Source organism: Dipodomys spectabilis, unplaced genomic scaffold, assembly GCF_019054845.1.
Source record: "Dipodomys spectabilis isolate Male_0828 unplaced genomic scaffold, ASM1905484v1 ptg000090l, whole genome shotgun sequence".
Taxonomy (NCBI): Eukaryota; Metazoa; Chordata; class Mammalia; order Rodentia; family Heteromyidae; genus Dipodomys; species Dipodomys spectabilis.
The window spans coordinates 365778-390422 of NW_024870767.1; the positions used below are offsets into that span (position 1 = coordinate 365778).

The following is a 24645-nucleotide window of genomic DNA, read 5'->3' on the forward strand; positions in this document are numbered from 1 at the left end:
CTAAAGACAACATCTCCTATTATGTAGACATGATCATCAATCTCAGAAACTTCAGATGATGTTTACAAATATTAAGTGCAGCTTGTCCATCACTTTGTTATAGAATAAAATACATCATATTTCTAGTCCTTTTTGGCCATATGAATTATGAATGCCAACAATATATTTTCATTGAGAGTATACACTACTGCCTTACCATTGTTAGTTTTCTACTCTGAAACATGAATGTAGTAATCCATGTTTGGTCACCTATCTCTCCACAATTTAGGTTACTGAATGGCCATTCAGTCTACCTACTACATGTAGCTAACTCATGACTATAGTCATTTGAAATTGGACTACTGGTGTTTTCAAGGGAGCAAGAAAGGACAAATAATCTAATGTAGATTATAGTACTCAGATGTTCAAAGACATTTCTCTCTGTCATAGCTATCTGTAGCCATGAATTTGGTAACCTCTCCTATCCCAAGACCAGATCATGCATTCTGCATAGGAAACATGGACTTTTGTATTCACTTGTGTGGTTTCATCTCAAAGCTTAAACTACTAGTTTTGGAGTACCTGTTGGTGAGTTCTGTGTGAAGTTTTGTCCATGAAGGAAAGTTGCACAGAATATCTCATGTACATATCTAAGAATAAATGTAATTTGAAGTAGTTTAAAATACTACCTTTAAGTAGTTGTACAAAGGGTATCAATTCAACAAGCCAGATTATGAGTGCAATGCATCTTGATCTATGTCACCCCTTCCATTGTTCTCTTCTTTCCCAATCCCTTCTATTCCCTCGTTACATGGATTCATTTCACATAGGTACACATATGTATTGGCCTGTCCTTTCTCCATCTGCCTACCACCCAAACAAGTTTCAGAGTCCTGCTATTCATTTTTTCGGCTGTTTATTAGTTGTTCAAAGGATCTATACCATCGGAACTCTCCCCCTAAATGTACCATTTATTGGTCAATTTTTCTTACGTTTATAGTTTAGACTTAACTTCCACATCTAGCACAATCTCCCATGCTGTTAGATATGTAACACATTCTTTGCAATAAATATGTAAAGATACAAAATCTCTACTTCAATTTGTTCTCATTTCGTCCCCCCGCCCATTACAGTGTTAAATCAGTATTTCCAAAGCATTGCTTTGATTTTTGTTATCACCTGATTTAAAAAGGCACTGATTTTCTACCACCTGAAATTTTCATTCTTCAGATCTACAGCTCTTCCTTCAGCTTTGTCCTTGCTATGGTTTGACTGTGTCTTCTTTGATATGACAGTATTAAGAGGTGAGGCCTTTACAATTTGATTAGGAAATGGCAGAGAAAGATTAAACATGCAGCAGTTGTACTCACTAGACACTAGGTAGCAAATGAACTATACAACTTGTGGGTGAGAATGGAGGGGGAAACTGGGAAAGAGCAAGGAAAAAGTGACATTGTCCATAAAGAAATGTACTCTTGCTGGGAAGTTGGCTCAGTGGTAGAGCGCTTGCCTTGCATGCCTGAGGCCCTGTGTTCAATTCCTCAGCACCACATAAGCAAAAAAGGAAAAACCCGGAAGTGGCGCTGTGACTCAAGTGGTAGAGCGCTAGCCTTGAGCTGAAGAGCTGAGGGACAGTGCCCAGGCCCAGAGTTCAGGTCCCATGACCGGACCCCCCCCCTCCCCCCAAAAAAAGCCGGAAGTGGTGCTGTGGCTCAAGTGGTAGAGCGCTAGCCTTGAGCTGAAGAGCTGAGGGACGGCGCCCAGGCCCAGAGTTCAGGCCCCACAACTGGACAAAAAAAAAAAAAAAAAAGTACTCTTTACCTGACTTATGTAACTGTAACCTCCTCTGTATATCACCTTTAAAATAATAAAAATTTTTTAAATTGATTAGGCCATAAGGGTTTCTGCTTCATTAATGGAATTAAGGACCTTAGAAGGCTTGCTCTTCAGCACTTCTGCCATGAGATGAACAACAATCTGTCTTTTGTGGGAGTTGTACCCTCACCAGATAACTTAAACATTGGTGCTTTGATTTCATATGTCCAGAATTGAGAAACGAGTTTTTTGTTTTTTTATTACCCAGTCTTAAATATTTTGTTCTAGTAGTACAAAATGAACTAAGACAACTGCGAATCTACTTTCCAACCCTTTTTCCTGTTAGTTTTTCTACTTCATTCAGCCATTGTGCTATTGCCTCTCTTTAGGACATTGTTCTATCCCCACCCTACCAGGAGCCATGGGGCTTGAAGTCAGGGCCTGAGCCCTGTCCCTGAATTTTTTTGCTCAAGGAGAAGGCTCTACCAGTTTGAGCCACAGTGCCACTTCCTGTTTTCTGGTGATTAATTGGAGATAGAGTCTCACTGACTTTCTGCCCAGGCTGGCTTTGAACTGAGATCCTCAGATCTCAGCCTCCTGAGTAGTTAGGATTACAGGTGTGAGCCATGATGCTAGCACTTTTTACTTTCTTTTATTGTTTCTTTCTACATTCTATTATTATTTGTGTTTCCCATTTATTAGGGTATGAACTCTAGATTATAACTTTACTAGATTGTAAGAATACGGAATATGTAAAACTTTAAAGTATTTCAAGTATTCCATTTTCTAAGAATTTTCTATAAAACATTGAGAATGCTGCTTCTATTTCTTCATAGAGAAATGTGTGTGTGTGTGTGTGAGAGAGAGAGAGAGAGAAAGAAAGAGAAAGACAGAGAGAGAGAGAGAGGATAGTCTTGAACTCTTAGTCTTCTTCTGGAATGTCTGGATTACAGGCAGGTCTCACCATGCTCAGCTTGATAAACATATATCTTTAAGAAAAATCTACCTAGGTGTCAGTGGCTCATGCCTACAATCCTAGCTACTCAGGAGGCTAAGATCTGAGGATCTCAGTTCAAACCCAGCCTCAACAGAAAAGTCTGTGAGACTAGATTAATGGGCAAAAACACAGGCTGTAACATGACTCAAAGTGGTGTAATGCCAGCTATGAGCAACTAAGCATAGTGAATTTGAGACCCTGAATTCAAGCCCAGGTACCAGCAAAAAAAAAAAAAAGACAAAAGCTAGGCATGGTGGTGGTGCATACCCATAATCCTAGCACCTTGGAAGCTGAGGAAGGAAGACTGAAAGTTTTGAGGCCAGTCTGGGCTACACAGTGGTTTTGTTTTGTGAAGACAAAAATCAAAATGAACCTGACAGAAAAGTTGCTGTTTCTACTTACTAGGTAATGTTAGAGAGAAAAAACCTCATAACAATTTTAAACTTCCTTTATTATCAATACAGAAAGTTAAAACTAATTTGTAAGGAATTTTTTTTTTTGCTCCAAGATAATAGATTCACTTTGTTTAAAGACTAGCAGACAAATCATTGTATATATTTTATCTTCCAACTTCAGTTGTATATTGTCATTTAAGTCATTATTATTATTTTTGGGGAGGGAGGGTGGTCCAGTCGTGGGGCCTGAACTCTGGGCCTGGACGCTGTCCCTCAGCTCTTCAGCTCAAGGCTAGCACTCTACCACTTGAGCCACAGTGCCACTTCCGGCTTTTTTTTCCTTCTGCTTATGTGGTGCTAAGGAATCGAACCCAGGGCCTCATGCATGCAAAGGCAAGTGCTCTACCACTGAGCCACCTTTCCCCCCAAGTCATTATTTTTTAATGATCAGATCTATAATCTGTGCCTTTCAGAAGCTTTACAGTACTATAAGTACTATATTAGTAGAGATGTAGAAGCAAGCTTATGTCTAAGTTATTATGATGGTAACTTTTGATAACCTTTAAGAAATAATTGTTAGGCAAAATGATTTTTAAAAAATGGGAAAACATTAAATGAATAACTACTTAAAAAGAGTTTCTTAGATTTCAGCATTATATAATTTAATTTTTATCATACATGTAAGAAAAGAATTTTAAATTAACAGAAACAACATATACAACATAAAAGTAAAATTTCTCACTGAAATGTTTGAGTGCAAATAGAAGGGAAATTCACATTTATCTGATTTTTAATATTTAAATCCTTGAAAATCTTATGCTTTATTAAACAATTAGCACTGTAAGAAATACTGACAGTAATAATACACTATCAAAATACACTATCACATCGCTGTGGTTTGTATGCCTAATAACTTAAATGCATGCATTTTTCAAACTCCTGATGAACTACCTCCAATATCAATATTAAGAAATTCTTTAAATTTGTCATATAACACTAACACCAAAGCACCCCCTGTACCACGAAGGATGTTGGAGAAGGCACCACGAAAAAATGCACCAATTCCCTCATGTTGGTATATTTTCATAAAGCAGTCTAAGGTTCCTTTATATTGCCGCTGAGACTCACCACTCTGTATAAAGAAAGACAGAAACTTTTGTATTATCTTGTTATCTTTTAAGGTTGCTTTCTAGCAGCACTAAGGATAGATAACAGTAACACTACGTTGAGTTAGTGAGCGTATCTTACCTCACTTTCAGACATTGAAAGCTGACTGAATCGCAAAGGATGGCTTTCCACAGACTATGATTCATCTTTTTATCACACCACAGTTAAGCGAAAATTTAAGAGCAAAAAACATAGAGAAATAACAGTTTGATATTAGAAAGACACTTTTCAGAAAATTCTGAAAACTGGGCTTAGAGGCATGGCTCTAATGGTAGAGTACCTGCCTAGAAAGCACAAAGGATTCCAAATTAAGTACCATAAAAACAAAGAAAACACAATTTCTTATCTATATCTGTAAGATGAATAGTAATGAATAGTAATTTATAAGGAAATGAATAGTAATTTATAAGGAAATTAATTAGTATTAGAAAAGAAAATAATGGCCAACATAAACATTTTTTAAAAATATAAAACTAGGGGCTGGGAAGGTGGCTCAGTGGTAGAACACTTCCCTTGCATGCATAAGGCCCTGGGTTTGATTCCTCAGCACCACATAAGCAAAAAGAAAAAAGCCAGAAGTGGCGCTGTGGCTCAAGTGGTAGAGCACTAGCCTTGAGCTGAAGAGCTGAGGGACAGTGCCCAGGCCCAGAGTTCAGGCCCCACAACCGGACATCCCCCACCCCCCTAAATATATATGACTAATAAACAACAAAATAACCACTAACAATAAAGGAAATAGAGAATAAACAAAATAAGTATATCAAAAGTTAAAAGATGCCGGGTGCTGGTGGCTTACACCTGTAATCCTAGCAACTCAGGATGCTGAGATCTGAGGCTCACAGTTCAAGGCCAGCCTGAGCAGGAAAGTTCATTAGACTCTTAGCTCCACCAGAAAACCATTAAGTGATGCTGTGGCTCAAAGTGGTAGGTTCTAGCCTAGAGCCAAAGAGCTCAGGGACAGCACCCAGACCCCGACTTCAAGCCCCATGACCAAAATAAAATAAAATAAAAATTGAAACCCTCACACCTAAAACCTTATCTACTTAGGAGGCTGAGATCAGAGGATCATGATTCAAAGTCTGAGCAGGAAAGTTAGAGACCCTATCTCCAAAAAACCAGCAAAATGCCAGAATGGAGGTGTGGGTCAAGTGGTAGAGGGCCAGCCATGAGCAATAAAGCCAAGGCACAGGTGAGGCACTGAGATCAAGTCCCAGAACAGGAAAAGCTGTAAACCACAAACAGAAAAGAACTGCTATAACATGATAATAATTACAACTCCCCTCTCCCCTCCCTGCCAGCTAACATAAAACATTGAAGGTATCCCCTGTAAAAGCAGAAACAAAAAGATCATCAGTTACTATTTCTTTGTTATAAAACTGAATTAGAGGTCTCAATGAGTGCAGAAAATATTAAAGGTGTAACAGCTGAAAAGAGATAATCATTATTTGCCAATTAGACATTTATGCATGTAAATAATCCTCAAAGTGTGTATATATATATATATATATATATAAATATATATATATAAGTTAGCACTTCTAGTAAGAATAACAAAGTTGTAGAATATAAAAATAAAATATAAAAATGAAACAGTCTAATTATTGAATATGTCTCCTCCAAATTTATAGGTTGGAAACTAAGCCCTTAAGTACCTCAGAGTGGGACTGTATTTGGACAGTCTTTAAGGATAATTAATGTTAAATAAGATCACTAGAATGGACCCTAATATGGAGCAACAGGGAAGGACCATGAAAAGCATCAGGAGGAAGATGGCCATCTACAAACTGAGGTAGGCCCTCAGAAGAAACTAATACCCTGGTCTTAGATTTCAAGCCTTTAGAGCTGTGAGACCTGTACTTATTATAGCATCTCTAACACATTAATTTGAATCTCCAATTTTTTTTTTTTTTGGTCAGTCATAGAGCTTGAACTCTGGGCTTGGGCGCTGTCCCTCACCTCTTCAGCTCAAAGCTGGCACTCTACCACTTGAGCTATAGCACCACTTCCAGTTTTCTGGTGGTTTATTGGAGGTAGGAGTCTCACAGCCTTTCCTGCCTGGGCTGGTTTGAATCTTGATCCTCAGATCTCAGTCTCCTGAGTAGCTAGGATTACAGGCATGAACCACTGGCGCCTGGCCTGAATCTCCAATTTTTTGTGTTATCAGGTGGAAAGCAGTTGTTTATATCACATTCCATCTTTAAATACTTCCCAAAACAATGATTATTTTCTTAGTCAAAGTATAGCTGTCAAAAACTCATGATGGGCTTGGCAGGTAGCTTAGTGGTAAAGTGCTTGCATTGCATGCATGAAGCCCTGGGTTCAATTCCTTGGTACCACATACACAGAAAAAGCCAGAAGTGGCACTGTGCTTTAAGTGGTAGAGCACAAGCCTTGAGCAAAAGAAGCTCAAGGACGGTGCCAGGCCCTGAGTTCAAGCCCCAGGACTGGCAAAAAAAAAATCATGAAACTTAGGATTTTGAATATTCCCACTATAAAGATATTCTAATTTTTTTTTAATTTTTTACTTTTTGGTGCCAGCACTGGGGTTTTAACTCAAGGACCAGTGAACTCTCCCTCAGCTTTTCCACTCAAGGCTGGCATGCTAACATGTAAGCTACAGCTCCACTTCTGGCTTTTTGCTAGTTCTGCCTGGGCTGATCTGAACTGCAATCCTGAGTTCACAGCCACTTGAGTAGCTAGGATTACAAGTGTGAATCACTGGCATCATGCTTGACGTTCTAATGTTTGAAGTGACTAATATGCTATTATTCTGATTGAGTACATGTATATATGCAATGAAACATCAGACTGTGACCCATAAATACATATATCAATTAAATTATAAAAGTGTATATGTGTTAAACTAGAACTAATTATAGGAATATGTAAAAGGAACCAAGCACTGAAGGTAATCCACAAGTCAAGTAAGAGGTTATACTTCTATTTGCCCTCCTTGATTCTTCCAGGATGTTTACAGAGATAAAGCCAGAAGGCTGAGATCTGAGGATCATGGCTCAAAGTCAGCACAAGCAGAAAAGTCCATGAGACCCTTAACTCTCATTAACCACCTAAAAACTGGATGTAGAGTTGTGTCTCAAAGTGGTAGGGCGCTAACCTTGAGCAAAAACATGCCTAGGCCCTGACTTTAAGCCCCATGACCACCACCACCAACAACAACAAAAAGTAAAAACAATGATAGTAACCTAATCTCACTGGATAGTTTTGAGCACAGTATATGACACATCATAGGCACTACATTTCTATTTTAGCTTTCTGGTGTGATTATTTTCATGTGCCCTTGTAAAACATGTGAATGACTATAGTGAACTTCTCAAACTGTACTTTTCCACACTGCTATGCTTAGAATGTTCTCTTCCTGTCTAAAGATAGCTTATTTACTGCGATTTTCTAGAAGGTCACATTGGACCACCTAAAGTCTGTGGGCATCCCTCTTCTATGCATTCCTGGAACTGACACATTTCTATTAATTGCATGTCTTCAATACTAGGCTATGATTTGGGTACAGGTTCTATCTTATTAGTGTCACCAGAATGTAGCACATTAAGTATTCTGATATTTTCTGAGGAAATAACAAGTAGGGGTTATAGTTGAAATCTTTAAAATTTTGGTTTAGGGATTTATATTTAGAACACAAACAATTATAAACTTTCATCCTTGGAGTTAAAAATTGTTTGCTTTTATCAAAATAAACTATAACTAATAATTATGCCAATGGCTTGACAATGGACTTATTCTCCTTAATATTCCAGTGTAAGATATACATACTCATCCAATCTCTTTCATCCACTTCTACCCTCCAAGCATTATGTGCTTTCAGAGTAGAAGGCATTTCTGTTCTGATGCCAGAGAAGTTGCTCAGCTGGCTGATGCCATTTTAGGATGAAAAAGAATGTAACACGTATACGAAAATTTAATAGTACATATTTATTTTAGCTAAGTAAAACAAATGCTCTCTTTCAGTGAAAATCTCTCTGAAATTTCAATACATTACACATGCATATCAGAAATAGTAGAGCATTCAATTAAGTTTGCAAGTTAAATATGAAATACCTGCATCATCATACGTCTTCTAACTGTGTCAAAGGGATAAGAGAGTATTCCAGAACATGTAGTCACAATTTGAGCAATGATAAAGGAGACAAGAAATGGGGTTTCCTTTGGTTTTGGTAACAAGCCCTAGGAAAGAAAAATGTATCAAGTAACCAATTTTCTAAAATATCTTAACTTCTTAAGTCAAAAGAATTCTTATAAATGTATAAGAGGTATAATTATACGTAAAATGCAATAAAACTAGTTGGATTTAATAGTAACAGACACAATAACAAAGAAGAATGATTTATATGACTAAACTTCAAAGGTATATTTAGAAAAAAGAGCATACTTGCTATTACAAGGGATTTGTTACTAATGGCACCTAAAACTGGGAAGGTAGCAGCCACTAATCAAACCAAATCTTCTATGTCTCTTCCTTATGGAGTTGAAAAAAAATAAAAGAGAAAGAATGATAGCTATTTTCATCAGTAGTTGGTATCTGGTAATCAGCTTTTTTTTTTTTTTTTAAATTTTATTTTATTTTATTTGAGAACATACTGTACAGAGGGGTTACAATTACTCTGGTAATCAGCTTTAAAGCTCTAAGCTAGTGAAGAAACACACATTTCACAACTACCACTGGAGATAACAGGGAAAAGTAGAGATGGAGTGCACATAAAATTTTCTGTGAAGCCGGTGCCAGTGGCTCAGACCTGTAATCCTAGCTACTCAGGAGGCTGAGATCTGAGGATTGCAGATTAAAGCCAGCCCCAGCAGGAAAGCCTGTGAAACTCTTATCCCAATAAACTGCCAGAAAACCGGAAGTGGTGGTGTGGCTCAAGTGGTATAGCACTAGCCTTGAGTTGATAGTGCTAAGGGACAGCGCTCAGGTCTAGAGTTCAAGCCCCACAACCGACAAAAAAAAAAAAAAAAAAAAAATCTGTGATACTTTTTTTCTATTAACATATTTGTCTAAAAACTAAAACTAATCTTTCCAGACAACAGTAAAAATGAGATTCAATTACATCTATACTGAGGAAGGGCAGATATATATTATTATAAAAATTTCCTTAAGTTTAATCTCCTTTATTAAATAACGCTGATAACAATTTCATTATTTCTCTTTGGAAGTATTTTGCTGTAGTGACTTAGAATAAAAGGTTATTGCTTGTTGTTTATTAAATAAATTACTTAACCATTCCTAAGCTACTTATCCTCCAAATAGAATTCTTAAGCCATTCCAGAACATAAAGGGTATAAGATTTCTAAAACTAAGTAATAGTTTAAACACAGTAGCCATTATCATCATTTTTCTTTTTCTTAAAGGAAGTGCTATTAAAATCTGAAATAGAGGTGCTGGGAAGGTGGCTCAGTGGTAGAGTGCTTGCCTTGCATGCCTGAGGCCCTGGGTTTGATTCCTCAGCACCACATAAGCAAAAAGAAAAAAGCCGGAAGTGGCACTGTGGCTCAAGTGGTAGAGCGCTAGCTTTGAGCTGAAGAGCTGAGGGACAGCGCCCAGGCCTAGAGTTCAGGCCCCATGACCGGACCCAAAAAAAAAAAAAAAAAAAAAAAAAAATCTGAAATAGAGGTAAAATTCAAGAAACCCAGAGAATAAAACACAGAAACAGTATCCAGCAGATAACTAAGCCATAGTAACATTTACTTAATTAAAATTTTCAAATTTCCCACAATAATAGTAAATTGACTATTTCTATGTAAAAAATGTAATAAACTTTCTATGTAATAAAGTTAAAATAAAATAAGGAAAACGTTAGATGTCTTTAGGTGAAAGATTTTGATTAGGATATAAGCCTAATTAGGTATAATTTCCACAAGCAACATGATGTACATACAGTGAAAATTTCACAGAAGATATATATATTTTACATATACTTTATATTTATAAAGTATGTATCAATATATCTTGATACATACTTTATACACAAAGTCAGATCCACACTATATTTACATTTAATCAGGTTATGGCAATTATGCATGGGTAAATAGAATTTCTTCTCTTTGATTTTATCACCTAAAAATGTATATGAAAGGATCATAAAGACCAGGTGCCAGTGGCTCACACCTGTAACCCTAGCTACTCAGGAGGATGAGATCTGTGGATTGAGGTACAAAGCCAGCCTGGGCAGCAAAGTCTGTGAGATTCTTCTCTCCAGTGGACTACTCAGAAAAAGCCAGAAATGGCACTGTGGCTCAAGTGATAGAGCACTAGCCTTGAGCATAGAGAGGCTCAGGGATAGTGCCCAGGCCCTGAGTTTAAACCCCACAACCTACCAAAAAAAAAAAAGAGGATCATAAAGGGGGGTGCCAGTGGCTCACCCCTGTAAGTAATCCTACCTACTCAGGAAGCTGACATCTGAGGATCACAGTTCGAAGCCAGCCTGGGCAGGAAAGTCCATGAAACTATTATTTCCAAAAAACTACTCAGAAAAAGCCAGAAGTGGCACTATGGCTCAAGTGGTAGAGTGCCAGCCTTTAGCAAAAGAAACTCAGGGATAGAGTGTAGGCCCCTAGTTCAAGTCCCAGGACCAGCAAAAGAAAGAAAGAAAGAAAGAAAGAAATCATATATGCTGAATATATTACTAATTAGAACAATCAATAAAAGGAAATCATCTAATATACAGAAGTTAAAATCCTCAAGGTACCTTAACTGTGTCATAAGCTCCAAAGTAAGAGGCTCGGTACACAATAATGCCCTGAACCGAAACACCAAATCCTTGGTATAAGCCAATAATTCCATCTGATTTTGCTATTTTCATAATACAGTCACCTAAACCCTTGAACTGTCTCTCTTCAGGACCTAAAACAAAACCATTAAAAACTATAAGTAACATTATATATTAAATATACATTTTAATCAAAGTAAATCAAACACTTTAAAGATTTAAATACTGAAACTGCCAAATTGAAATCTAACATGAAGACACAAACAAGACTCTTGCATTTTTTTAGTATAATCAAGATTTCTAGTAGAATTTTACAAGAAATAAACTGAAATTAATTTATCATAAAAGCAATCTAATTCAAGCAATCTGAATTGAAACACTTCACTAAAATTGCCAGAAGTTACTACAGAAAAAAAACTGGGAAAAGGATAAGGGAAACCTGTACATTTCACTTAAGTGTAACCATAATGTAGACAAGAATAAGGTATATGGAGAGATCTAAGTGAAAAAAATGAAACCAAGTTATATGCAGGCTTTGTGTCAGGCTTTCAATGCAATGGTCTAATCCCTCTCTCTATAAGATATAAAAAAGTAGCATACTTTAGTCCCTATAATTCTAAACTTGTTGGGAATAAAATTTTTAGACTATATCTGGCAATAATGATGAAACAGCCTACTTCTATAATACATAACACAAAAAAGAAAGAATACTTATAAAAATATCATACCTTTTCCAATATCAACACCTAAACGGGTTCGGGCAAAATCCAGTGGATATACTACACATAAGGATGTTGCCCCAGCAGCTCCACCAGAAGCCAGATTTGCCAAAAACCACCTCCAGAACTGAAACGTATTAATTAAGAAAAGACTTATTAAACTATGGAATTAACTTAAAATATCCATAAACTCTTATCAAACATAAACAAAATAAAACTAGATTTACAAGGCACTTATTTTATGTGTGTATGCCGATCTTGGTGCTTGAATTCAGGAACTGGGAACTATCCGTGAGCATTTTTGCTTAAGTCTAGCACTTTATAACTTGAGCCACAGATCCACTTTTTGCATTTTTTTGTTAACTGGAGTTAAGAGCCTCATGGACTTTCTTGTCCAAACTAGCTTTGAACCTTGATCCTGAAATTTCAGCCTCCTGAGAAGCTTGTATTACAGGAGTGAGCCAGCAGTCTGGTCACAAGCTGCTTTTATAAAACAAACGTCTGATAATGCATACCATATTACCAAAGTATTTTCCTGCATATCCTCAGACCCATGTAATCTTTTTTTTTTGTAATGTTGGGAATGGAAAACAAGACCTCACATGTTAGTCAATTTCTGTTAACACTGAGATATACCCCTAATCCCTATCCTTTGTTTCCTGCTTATTTTTATCATTATCTTTCAATAGTAGTACAAAGAGGTTTCGATTCAACATGCCAATTTATGCATACGATGCCTTTTGATTAGTGTCACCATCCTATTACACTTCTTTCCTCCACCTAGCCCAAATGCTCCATCCCCTCAAGTGAGATGTAGTTTAGATGCTGACACAATAGAATTAAAAATGACGTACAAGCCCAGTGGGGCATACTTAACCTCAGCTAATGTAGAGGCAAGGGAGGAGGATTGTAATTGGAGGCTGTCCAGGTAAAAGTGCGAGAACAAAAATAAAATAAACCTGTAATTGCCAGAGGCATGCACAAGTGGTAGAGCTTGCTTGTCTGGCAACTGTGAAAAAAATGATGTATGTATGACCTTTACATTATTAGAATATTCTCAATTTGTATGTTCCTTTTCCAGTGATATTTATACCTTAGTATGTTTTGTGATGTTAGTGTCCTTTAATTTCAACTCAAGGAATCCCCTTTTGCATTTCTTTCAAGGGTGGTAAAGAATTCTCTGGGGAGGCTTTTTTCCCCCCTCCTCGTGCCAGTACTAGGGCTTGAACTCTGGGGCTGGTCACTGTTCCTCAGATTTTTTTCCCCTCAAATTTGTGTTCTACTATTTGAGCCATAGTTTCACTTCTAGATTTTTGCAGTTAATTGCAGGTAAGAATCTAAGGACTTTTTTTTTCCCCTCAGAGTTGGCTTCAAATAGCAAAATAGCAATCCTCAGATCTCAGACTCTTCAGTAGCTAGGATTACAAGCATGAGCCACCAGTGCCAGTTGTGTGTGTGTGTGTTTGTGCGTGTGCACCCATCATTATAGGACTTTTAACAGATATAGTATGAATGATTTGTTTTTTTTCTTTTAGTATTTTGAATATGCATCCCATTCCCTCTCAGCTTACAAGGTTTCTATTGAGAAGTCCATCCATATGGCTTTTTTTTTTTTTTAATTTGGGCAGTGCTAGGGTCTAAACTTAGGGCCTCATGTTTGTAAGGCAAACTTAAGTCATACCCCTACCCCATTCATAGGTTTATAAGGGCTCTTATACACACTTTTTTCTTTCTGGATGCTTTCAAGATTGTTTGGGTTTGACTTCTGACAATTTAACTATAATGTGGCTCTGAGTATTACTTTTTAAATTGATCTTGGAGTCTTCAAAGCTTTCTAATCTGATAATTAGCTCTAATCTGAAGATCCAAGATCATTTTCTTTAAAAAGCTCTATTTTCCTCCTCTTTATACTCCAGCAATTCATACCTGTGAATGTCTGGTGGTGTCTTATAAGTCTTCATGCTTTACTCACTCAATTTTTATTTTTTCTAATTGACCAATCTCAGCTGACTCATTCATTCTTTCTTCTGCAGGATCAATCAATTGTTGAAGCTATTTAGTTTTTCATTTCTGTCACCATTCTTTCTAGTTACTTGATTTCTATTTATCCTTTTTTTGGCTGGTTGTAGGGCTGGAACTAAGGGCCTGGGCTCTGTCCCTGAGCCTCTCTGTGCTAGTCTAACACTCTACCACTTGAGCCACAGTGCCACTTCTAGCTTTTTTATTGGAGAGAAGAGTATCACAGACTTTCCTGCTGGAGCTGGCTTTGAACAATGATCCTCACACCTCAGCCTCCTGAGTAGCTAGGATTATAGATGTGAGCCACTAGCATCTGACTTTGGGCCCTTTTTTGTTTTCTACTTCAGTAAGTTTCCACTTTGTTTGTGCACTATTTTCTTACTTTAGTTTCCTGTTTCCTTGCATTTTATTAAGTTTCTTTAAGATTTTTAAAATTATTTTTACACGTTTAATATCTCTATTTCTTTAGGGCAAGTTATTAGAGCTTTATTAGTTTCCTCTGGCGGTGTTGTTTGTCTAATTTTTATTTTCCATGTTGCCTTTCATTGTTTTGTGGGAACCTTTAAGTCTTTACTGATTAGTTTCATCAATACTAGTTTCAGATGGTACTGTTTCCAGTATTGTGGCATTAGATCCAAATAACGTCTGCTTCTGTGTCCTCAGTGGAGACTGCAGTTGGTATGCCTCTTACAGGATCTCTAGCAGGTGGGGATCCTATCTAGTCCTTGAGTGGACTAGACTGTCTTCAAAACCTTAATCCAAGAGCTTCTGCTATGAGAAACTGCTTTATGGTTTTTTTTTTGTTTTTTGTTTTTTTTTTGCTTTTTTTGGGGGGGTCCGGTTGTGGGGCCTGAACTCTGGGCCTGGGCGCTGTCCCTCAGCAGTTCAACTCAAGGCTAGCGTGCTACCACTTAAGCCACAGTGCCACTTCCGGCTTTTTCCTTTTTGCTTATGTGGTGCTGAGGAATTGAACCCAGGGCCTCATGCATGCAAGGCAAGTGCTCTACCACTGAGCCACCTTCCCAGCCCTGCTTTATGGTTTTAAAATGGTGGTACTTATACTACAAGTGCTGACAGAAGTGGCTTCTTCCATCTGGTTCCTGGCGGATCACTAGGTGGGTCTTTAGACAGGCTGAATGTTCATAGTCCACAGCTGGGCAGGGAAGGCTAGAATCCATCCTATCATAGTGTTGTTTCAGGATCTACAGCTCAGACCAACATCATCAGGCCTATCTCTGGGGTCACAGAAAGTTATGTTTTCTGGGAAGTCCCTTGGTGGGCAGTCCTGGTGTCAGATTGCCATCAAAGTGGGATAGAGCACATTTATCAAGCCATTTCAAGGTCTACAATGGAATGAGGTCAATGAATTACTGGAATATTTGTGTTAACATTTGTGATTTATGGTGTGCCTGGGTTTTAGGTAGGCTTTAAGTCTGACCTGTCAAGGGGACTAGATACTGAGTAGCTATGGTCAGTTACATTCTACACTTGTGCAACTGACTGAATAGGCACCAAGGTTTCAGGAAGCTCCCTGGGTTGGGAACACATCTCATGTTTTGTCATGAGTTGTTGGGAGAAGTATGAAACTCTACTAGGAAAGAGAACTAGAAGCTTGTATCTGGATTCTCCTAGACTCTTTGCTATGTGCTACTTCCCCTTTTACTGCTTGTAACTGGAATCTTTTTGTTGTAATAAACCATGATATGGCTGAGGATATAGCTTAATGGTAGAGTACTTGTGTAGCATTCTCAGTTTAATCCTTAGCACTGTAAAACAAAAGAAAGCAAACCAACAAACAAAACCTCAAAATAGCTTTAGTCACTTTCCAGTGCTGTGACAAAATACCCAACATAAACAAAAAGAGGGCAGATTTATTTTGCCTCATGGTTTCAGAGGTTTCCATTTAGGGTCCTTTGGCTAGGCTGTTTCCAGGGCCATGGTGAGGCAGAAGATCACGGCAGCATGGGAGCCACAGAGAATAACAGGAAAGAGCCATGGACAAAATATGCACTTCACAGACATACATTCAGGTCCTGGCTCCTTATAGCCCATTTAGTATGAACCTTCACCAATGGATTCATTCTCCTATCAATACACAAGCTGGAGACCAACACTTCAATACTTGAGCCTATGTGTAGGTGGAGGAGGGGAGCTTCACATTCAAAGTTTATACCATTTTTCTGAGGTTTATGGATCATTCTAATGAATCATTAAACCACAGGGTAGTTTTAGGACCCTTGACACAGAAAAGTCTGAGCCCAAACTTCCAATTATTAGAGTTGTCAGCTTAAAAAGGTGAGAATCTTTAATACCTATTTTTATAAGACAAACATTATGCTAAGCACATCAAATACAATCTCATCTAAACTTCACAATGAAATTTTGAAGTTGATGTTATTATATCTAATTATCAGATGAGGAAACTAGGAATTAGAAAAGTGACTCTCAAAAACAAACACAACTAAATGAACAATGCCAGAACTCAAATCCAAATCTAATTCTAAGTCTAAATAATTTCCTCAGTTACCTCTGGGCCCTCTACAAGATAAAAGGCAGTGAAAAGCATTCAGTAAAAACGTTAAGTGATGGAGCTGGGAAAATGGCTCAGTGGTAGAGCACTAGCCTTGAGCTGAAGAGCTGAGGGACAGCGCCTAGGCCCAGAGTTCAGGCCCACAACTGACAACAATAACAACAAATATTTTAAGTGAAATAAATGTATGAAAAAAGGAAATGAGTATAAAAAGGAAATTAAAGGACACAAAGAAATGTTCCACAGTTTTTATTTTGTGTGTGTGTGTTCTGATACTGGGCTTGAACTCAGGACCTTGTACTCTTGCTTGGCTTTTTTCAAGTTGCTGAAATTGTTGGTTTTTTTTTTTTTTTGGTTGCTGTTCTTGTTGTCTTGGTCGGTCCTGGGGCTTGAACTCTGGGCCTGGGTGTTGCTTGTTTGTTTTTTTGCTTGAGTTTGGTGCTCTACTATTTGAGCCACGCCTCTAGGTCTAGCTTTTTGCTGGTTAATTGGAGATAAGCGTCTCACAGATTTTTCTGCCTGTGCTGACCTCAAACTGCAATCCTCAGATCTCAGTCTTCTGAGTAGCTAGGATTACAACATGAGCCACCAGCACCCCAGTCAGCAGTTGCTTTTTTGTTGTTGTTGTTGGTTGTGGGGCTTGAACTCTGAGCCTGAGCTTCAAAGCAAGGCAAGCACTCTACCACTCGAGTCACAACACAACTTCTGTTTTTTTCCTGGTTATTAATTGGAGATAAAGAGTCTCTTGGACTTTCCTGCCCGGGCTGGCTTTGAACTGGGATCCTCAGATCTCAGCCTCCGGAGTAGCTAGGATTACACGCGTGAGCCACTGGTGCTCAGTTGCTTTTTTTTTTGTTTTTTTTTGTCAGTGGTGGGTGGTTCTTGAACTCTGGGCCTGGGCACTTCCCTGAGCTCTTCAGCTCAAGGCTAGCACTCTACCACTTGAGATACAGCACCACTTCTAGTTTTCTGGTGGTTTATTGGAGATAAGAGTCTCATGGACTTTCCTGCCCAGGCTGGCTTTGAGCTGCAATCCTCAGCCTCCTGAGTAGCTAGGATTACAGGCATGAGACTGGCGCCCAGCAGCAATTATTTTTTAATTATCTGCTCCAATAGCCTGGTTGAGGTAGGGATGAGGAACAACAAGATGAAGAGAAAGAGTTAATAGAGGGAGAGAACAGAGATTTTGTAAGGGTGAGGGGAAGACCCTGGAAATGATGTAATTACAATGTATTGGACACATAAAAACAAATAGGAATCAGGACAAATAATGTGTAATTTATATACCTTGAAAAATAAAAAGCACTTTCAATTTTTAAAAAACCCAGAATTTTCTACCTTAAATGTATCATTTTCCTGTTGATGATTTGGTCTTCCTACACATTTCAATTGCAGCTAAACAGATACTGACTTACAAAGAAAAAAAATTAGTACTTTAGGAAATAAATTACCTTAGTGATGGGAAATATGTACTTCCTGTTTTTAATGCTTAAGAAAATCAGTAATTATAAGCTGAAAATTACATTTAATAGTTAGAAAACTGCCTTGAGACAAAAAGATTTCTCTATTATTAAAGATGTGAGAGATTCAGTGAAACTTGTTAAAGCTAATAGAATTCATTTGATATTTTTTTGTAACTGAATATATAAATTTGTGAAGTTAATATTCAGTTTTATTATTTCCACCACCATTAGAATACTTCCTCCACAAATAAAACATCACAAGACAAATTCAACGATTTCTTACAAAATTTTAGAGAAACTGAAATATAGATACCTGTTTTTCTTTATTAACTCCCGACATGAAAAGCTGTTTGTATTTGTCCTTGAAAGCAAAATTTAGAGCTTGTGTTGGAAAATACCTGATAACATTTGCCAAATTGCCACGCCAATAACTGAAGAAACCTACAGAGGTAAACATATATGAATATAAACCTATAATGCATTATTATTAAAGAATTTCTGGTTTTAACAAATTTGATTTTGCATTTTATAAGCATACTCTTCCCATAAGGAAAAGTTTACTACTAACTCTAAACAGCCTGTTTCAATTTTGTTAATTTCAAATAAAGGGTTTTGGATAAGTAAATGCCTATAGAAAGCATTATCGGCTGAATTCAGAGATCTTTAGTAGTAGAAAAGCAAAGCCCATTAGCATTTCTCAAAGTCTAGCAATCTTTAACTTCATCTTCAGCCCGACATCAGGTTTACACCTGTATTCCTACTTAGAAGGCTGAGATCCGAGGATCACAGTTCTAAGTCTGCTCGGGCAGGAAAGTCCACAAGACTTTACCTCCAATTAATCACCAAAAAGCTGAAGTAGAGATGTGGCTCAAATGACAGAATGCAAGTTTTGAGCAATGAAGCTCAGGGACTGTACCCAGGACCTGAGTTTAAACCCCAGGAATGGCGCTCGCTTCCCCCGCCCTCCTCTGTGTATCTCACCTTCAGATTTTCATATACAATTCCTGTGATGATAAAGCCATTACAAGCAGGTTAGAAAGAACACATATATCCATTTATTGTTCTGTACGTATACCCATAAGAATGAGAAAGGCATAAAAGAAGCCTAAGTGCTCTTGTCTTTATGTTCTGAAGCCATTTTGAATGAGAGCTGGAATTTAGGAAAAGAGATCCTTTTCAATTAAAGAAAACCTCTATAGGGCTGGGAAGGTGGCTCAGTGGTAGAGCGCTTGCCTTGCATGCCTGAGGCCCTGGGTTCGATTCCTCAGCACCACATAAGCAAAAAGAAAAAAGCCAGAAGTGGCGCTGTGGCTCAAGTGGTAGAGCGCTAGCCTTGAGCTGAAGAGCTGAGGGACAGCGCCCAGGCCCAGAGTTCAGCCACTCATCAAAAAAAAAAGAAAAAGAAAAAAGAAAAACTCTAGAGGTCTTAGTGAGAGACTAATATTTTGTTGTTGATGCTAGGGATTGAATTTAGGGATTTCTTCATTTCATGCTAGACATGTGCTCTATCACTGAAGTCATGGTACTAGCCCTTGTTTTTTTTTTTTGCAGTTGTTTGGTTTTTAGGTACTAGAGTTTGAATTGAGGACCTTATGCTTTGTAGGCAGGTGCTCCACTATTTCATTCTCCCAGATATGTTACTTTTTTTTTTTTTTTTTTTAAATACTGCCCAGATATTTTGCCTGGAGTCAATCTTGGACCACAGTCTTCCTAACTTACCTTGCACAGCTAGCATTATAAAAGAGTACCACTATACTCTGCTTATTTGTTGAGATATTGCCATGCTAACTTCCCCTTGTCTAACCTCCAATTGTGGTTCTTCTAATCACTACCAAAATGAGAAGTTGAGCTTATAAACGTGAGCCATCATACTGGCTGCAATTTTTTTTCTGGCACGGGAATTTGAATTCATGGCATTAAGCTTATGAGGCTTGTTTGATCAACTCACACGCTAGCACTTGAACCACACCTCCAGACTAGCATGAAGGTGGTCTCTCTCCCCATTTTCTCTTCTTAAACAATCTCCATGGGTTTTACTGTTTGGGGGGGGGGGACGGCTATATTTTTCCTCACTCATCCTCCTTTTTTTTTGAGATAGGGTCCTGCTTACTTTGCTCTGGTTTTCCAGCATGGCTGGAAATTTGTTTCCCTGACTCCTCCTCCAGAGTAGTTGGGATCACACCACACTTGCTGAAAGAAACCATTTTTCAGGGGTGCTACTGGGGTTTGAATTTATGGCCTCATGCTTGCTAAGTAGGTGTTTAGCTACATACCCAGTCTTCTTTTTCTTTTTTTTTTAGTTATTTTTCAGGTAGTTTCTCATGTTATTGCCTGAGGCTGGCCCTAGACTATCATCCTCCTACCTATGGCTTTCTGTTAGCTTGGACAACAAATATGTGCCATCATACTCATTTTATTGAGATGATGTTTCACTGATTTCTTTGTCTGGGCTGGCCTGTACCATCCCAATCTCCACCTTCTAAATAGCTGAAATTATATGCATGAGGCACTGCATCTTAACATGAAGGAAACTTTTGATATCAATAGTCTTCTCATCTCAATTCTCCATGACCGATGAACTCCCATAATTAATAATACACATCTATGTATGTAACTCTTGAAATTCATAGTTGTCATTATAATATGGAGCTTCCCTAGAATCCTGGTTATTGTTATTGGATGGCAAATGATCAAATAGTTTGTGATAATCTAAATAGGATACTTCTAGTATGAGTTTGAAAAAAATGCAAGTCAGTCTTTTACAAATTAAGGATTCAGGGCTGGGAAGGTGGCTCAGTGGTAGAATGCTTGCCTTGCATGCATGAGGCCCTGGGTTCGATTCCTCAGCACCACATAAGAAAAAAGCCGGAAGTGGCGCTGTGGCTCAAGTGGTAGAGCACTAGCCTTGAGCTGAAGAGATGAGGGACAGCGCCCAGGCCTAGAGTTCAGGCCCCACGACCGAACCCCAAAAAAAAAAAAAAAACCAAAAAACAAATTAAGGATTCAATAGAAAGTAATAAATTTATAAAGTTACGTATGCCCAGATAGTTCAGAAGTAAATCTGAGTTAGGTGCTAGGCTTAGATAACCACAAACATGCTTTTCCAGTGGATGGTAACACTGTGTACAGGACATGTACCATTCCTCACCCTTACACTTTGTATCACTTAAGTTTAGGGTTATATCCCTCTGTACTAAGTAAGTCCCTATGAGTTTCCAAAATGCTTCTAGGTGGCAATATCCACCATGTTGTGAGTTACTGATTCCTTAGCATAGTCTATGTCACACTGATTTTTAAAATGAGTTGTCTGTAATGAAAAACATCTTAAAATTTTGCTTCTGAGCTGGGCACCAGTGGCTCACGCCTGTAATCCTAGCTACTCAGGAGGCTGAGATCTGAGGATAGGGGTTCAAAGCCAGCCCAGGCAGGAAAGTCGGTGAAAATCATATCTCCAATAAACCTCTAGAAAACCGGAAGTGGCGCTGTGGCTCAAGCAGTAGAGCGCTAGCCTTGAGTTGAAGAGCAGAGGGATAGTGCCCAAGCCCAGAGTTCAAGCCCCATGACCGACAAAAAAAAAAAAAAAAATTGCTTCTAATCATCACATCTTGGAGGATAAATAAGTAGTCATCAGGATAGTATTTAAAATTAACTCTAGGTAGGTGCTGGTTGCTCACACTAGTCATCTTAGCTCAGAGATCTAAGGATCTCCGTTCAAAACCAGCTTAGGCAGGAAAGTCCTTGAGACTCTCATCTCCAGTTAACTACCAACACTTTGGAAGTGAAACTGTGGCTCAAGTGGTAGACTGTTATCTTTGAGCAAAAAAGCTGAGACAACAACAACAAAACACTAAAGTTACAAGTTAGAATTGAACATGCTTTAGCTTAAGTGTTTAATTTTTTTTTTTTTTTTGGTCCAGTCGTGGGGCCTGAACTCTGGGCCTGGGCGCTGTCCCTCAGCTCTTCAGCTCAAGGCTAGCGCTCTACCACTTGAGCCACAGCGCCACTTCCAGCTTTTTTCTTTTTTCTTATGTGGTGCTGAGGAATCAAACCCAGGGCCTCAGGCATGCAAGGCAAGCGCTCTACCACTGAGCCACCTTCCCAGCCCAAGTGTTTAATTTTTTAAAACACCACAAAAACCTTCTAAATATTTAAAATACAAAATAAACCAGCACTGGTCAACACAATGTGGCCAGAATATTTGCCTAAATATTTAAAGCAGAGGTGCTAACAATAAAAAGGCCTAGACTTATCTGGCAGGGTCTTAAATACAACTCAGGAGAGAGGCATATGCCTTTCATGTACAATCCCTGGAGAGAATGGGAAATTTTAATAAAATGAATGAGAATGGGGAGATGTAAACCACTTATTACAGAAGATGTGAGCTTAGCTCCCACATGAGCATTCTTTTTATCTTATTTTTAACAGACCTTGCTATAAAGCCCATGTTGGCCATGAACTTGTAATCTTCCTGCTTCCCTCTCAGATGGAAGTTTTAAATACAGTTAGATGCTTTTAAAATTTCACTGGAGGGCAGGGGATGTGGCTTAGTGGTAGAATGCTTGCCTAGCATGCATGAGGCCCTGGGTTCGATTCCTTGGTACCACATACACAATAAATAAATAAAAGAAAGGGGAAAATAACCATTAAAGTTATTTAAAAAAAATTTCACTGGAGGCTAGGAATGTGGCTTAATGGTAGAATGCTTGTCTAGCATGCATGAGGCTCTGGGTCTGATTCCTTGCTACCATTTAAAATTAAATTTTTTAAAAAGAAAGCATTTGTTAAAAAAAAAATTTCACTGGAGGCCAGGCACGGTGTCTCACGCCTATCATCCTGGCTACTCAGGAGGCTGAGATCTGAGGATCGAGGTTCAAAGCCAGCCTGGACAGGAAGGTCCGTGAGACTTTTCTCTCCCATGAACCACTCAGACAACCGGAAGTGGTGCTGTGGCTCAAGTGGCAGAGCGCTGGCCTTGAGCTGAAGAGCTGAGGGACAGCGCCCAGGCCCAGAGTTCAAGCCCCACGACTGACCAAAAAAAAAAAAAAATCAATGGAGTCCATATACGTCAGAGCTTTCCTACAACCCTAAGGACAAAAGTGTGGTTTTGTTTTTGAAGTTTTCTTTTAGAGGCAGGCTAATGTCATGTGGCCTGGCTGGCCGCCTGCTCAGCCTCCGGGACTCTGCATGGGGAGCACCAGACCCGAGACCTAGCAGTAAAGTAGAGAGCGGGGTCTATTTCGTGTAAAGATAGAATAGGTCCAGTGTCTTTCTTTAACCCACTCAGTGGAACCCAAGTGTAAGTGTGGCTAGGATTTCTGATGAGCCTATCACCTTAGGTAGCGTAAAAAAGCCGTTTGTTTCAGCAGTGTTCCACAACACACTTCTTCAAATCATTTCAGTCTTCGGGAAAAACAAATCCATGACGAATACATTGAAGAAAGAAAAGGGCCTGCTGCCAAAAGAGAGTTGGTAATTCGAATCTTAGCTTGCACACCTCGGTGGCCCGCGCTCCACCTTGGCTGGGCGGAGGGAAGGCCGGCCAGCTCTCAGCCTGGCCAGGGGCCGTGGGAGGGCCCCGCCGTGGCCCGCCGCGCCGTGGCCCTCCCAGGCAGATGCAAGCATCTCCTCACCCGCGGGAGGGAGAGGTGCGGGAGCGGCGGCATTTAAGGCCTTCTTGGCCAGACCGAGGCAACCGTCTGCGTGGCCGGCACGGCACTGGGGGTCCCGGCCGGCGGGGGCCATAGGGAGGGAGCCGGGGGACCCGGCCGGCGGGGGCCATAGGGGGGGAGCCGGGGGACCCGGCCGGCGGGGGCCATGGGGGAAGCCGGGGAACCCGGGGGAGAGCCGGGGGACCCGGCCGGCGGGGTGGGGGGGAAGCCGGGGGACCCGGCCGGCGGGGTGGGGGGGAAGCCGGGGGACCCGGCCGGCGGGGTGGGGGGGAAGCCGGGGGACCCGGCCGGCGGGGTGGGGGGGAAGCCGGGGGACCCGGCCGGCGGGGGTGGGGGGGAAGCCGGGGGACCCGGCCGGCGGGGTGGGGGGGAAGCCGGGGGACCCGGCCGGCGGGGTGGGGGGGGCCGGGGGACCCGGCCGGCGGGGGGGGGGGGAAGCCGGGGGACCCGGCCGCGGGGTTGGGGGGGGCCGGGGGACCCGGCCTGCGGGGGCCGTGTGTGTGTGGGGGAAGCCGGGGGACCCGGCCGCGGGGTTGGGGGGGCCGGGGGACCTGGCCGCGGGGTTGGGGGGGCCGGGGGACCCGGCCGGCGGGGGCCGTGTGGGGGGAGGGAGCCGGGGGACCCGGGGGGGGGGGGAGCCGGGGGACCCGGCCGGCGCGGCCTGCAGTACGCACCCTGCTCGCGCGGAATCCGCACCAGGCAGTCCACCATGCCCTTGTACCGCGCCTCGGGGCTGATCTGCTTGGACGACGCCTGCACCTGCAGCAGCAGCTTCACCCGCTCGATGGGCGCCACCGCCGTCTTGGACACGGCCGCCGCCACACCGCCGGCCAGCAGATCCTTCCCGAAGGACACGGGGTCAAACAGCTTCTCCCCCTTTTCTGGCTTCTTCTTCCCGGACTCGCGCTGCATGGTGGAAGGAGGCGTCAGAACCGGCAGTCGCAGGGGCCGGGAGAGAAAACCGCTGCAGCTTGGTCCTGGCGGGAAAGTGGCGCTGAGGACGCCGGGAGATCTGCGCGCCGGCGGCGACTCCCACAGAGCTGCGCAGGCGCGTCTAACGGCCGCCGGCCCGACACAACACGTGACTCCTGACACCCGGCCACGCGGCGCGAGGTGCCTGAGAGGCGCCGCGGCGTCTCCACGTCGAGGGGCCTG

General features: G+C 40.6%; 1 protein-coding gene across 1 annotated transcript; it reads right to left on the reverse strand.

Moving 5' to 3' along the window:
* Nucleotides 1-3982: 3982 nt before the first annotated feature.
* Nucleotides 3983-24408, reverse strand: Slc25a31 (solute carrier family 25 member 31). Its single transcript, XM_042684809.1, has 6 exons — nt 24165-24408; nt 18135-18262; nt 11819-11936; nt 11070-11224; nt 8425-8550; nt 3983-4318 (listed from the first exon to the last, which is right to left on the reverse strand). Exons 1-6 carry the CDS (start codon nt 24400-24402, stop codon nt 4118-4120), a joined length of 966 nt encoding a protein of 321 aa, XP_042540743.1. The 5' UTR covers nt 24403-24408; the 3' UTR covers nt 3983-4117.
* Between the last annotated feature and the right edge of the window lie 237 nt (nt 24409-24645).

Coding starts and splice junctions, on each gene's coding strand:
- Slc25a31 (XM_042684809.1), bottom strand. CDS start 24,402: ATGCAGCGCGAGTCCGGGAAGAAGAAGCCAGAAAAGGGGGAGAAGCTG. Junction 18,263..24,164: donor GCGGATTCCGCGCGAGCAGG/GTGCGTACTGCA, acceptor TTACCTCTGTAG/GTTTCTTCAGTTATTGGCGT. Junction 4,319..8,424: donor GAAGACGTATGATGATGCAG/GTATTTCATATT, acceptor TTCTTTATACAG/AGTGGTGAGTCTCAGCGGCA.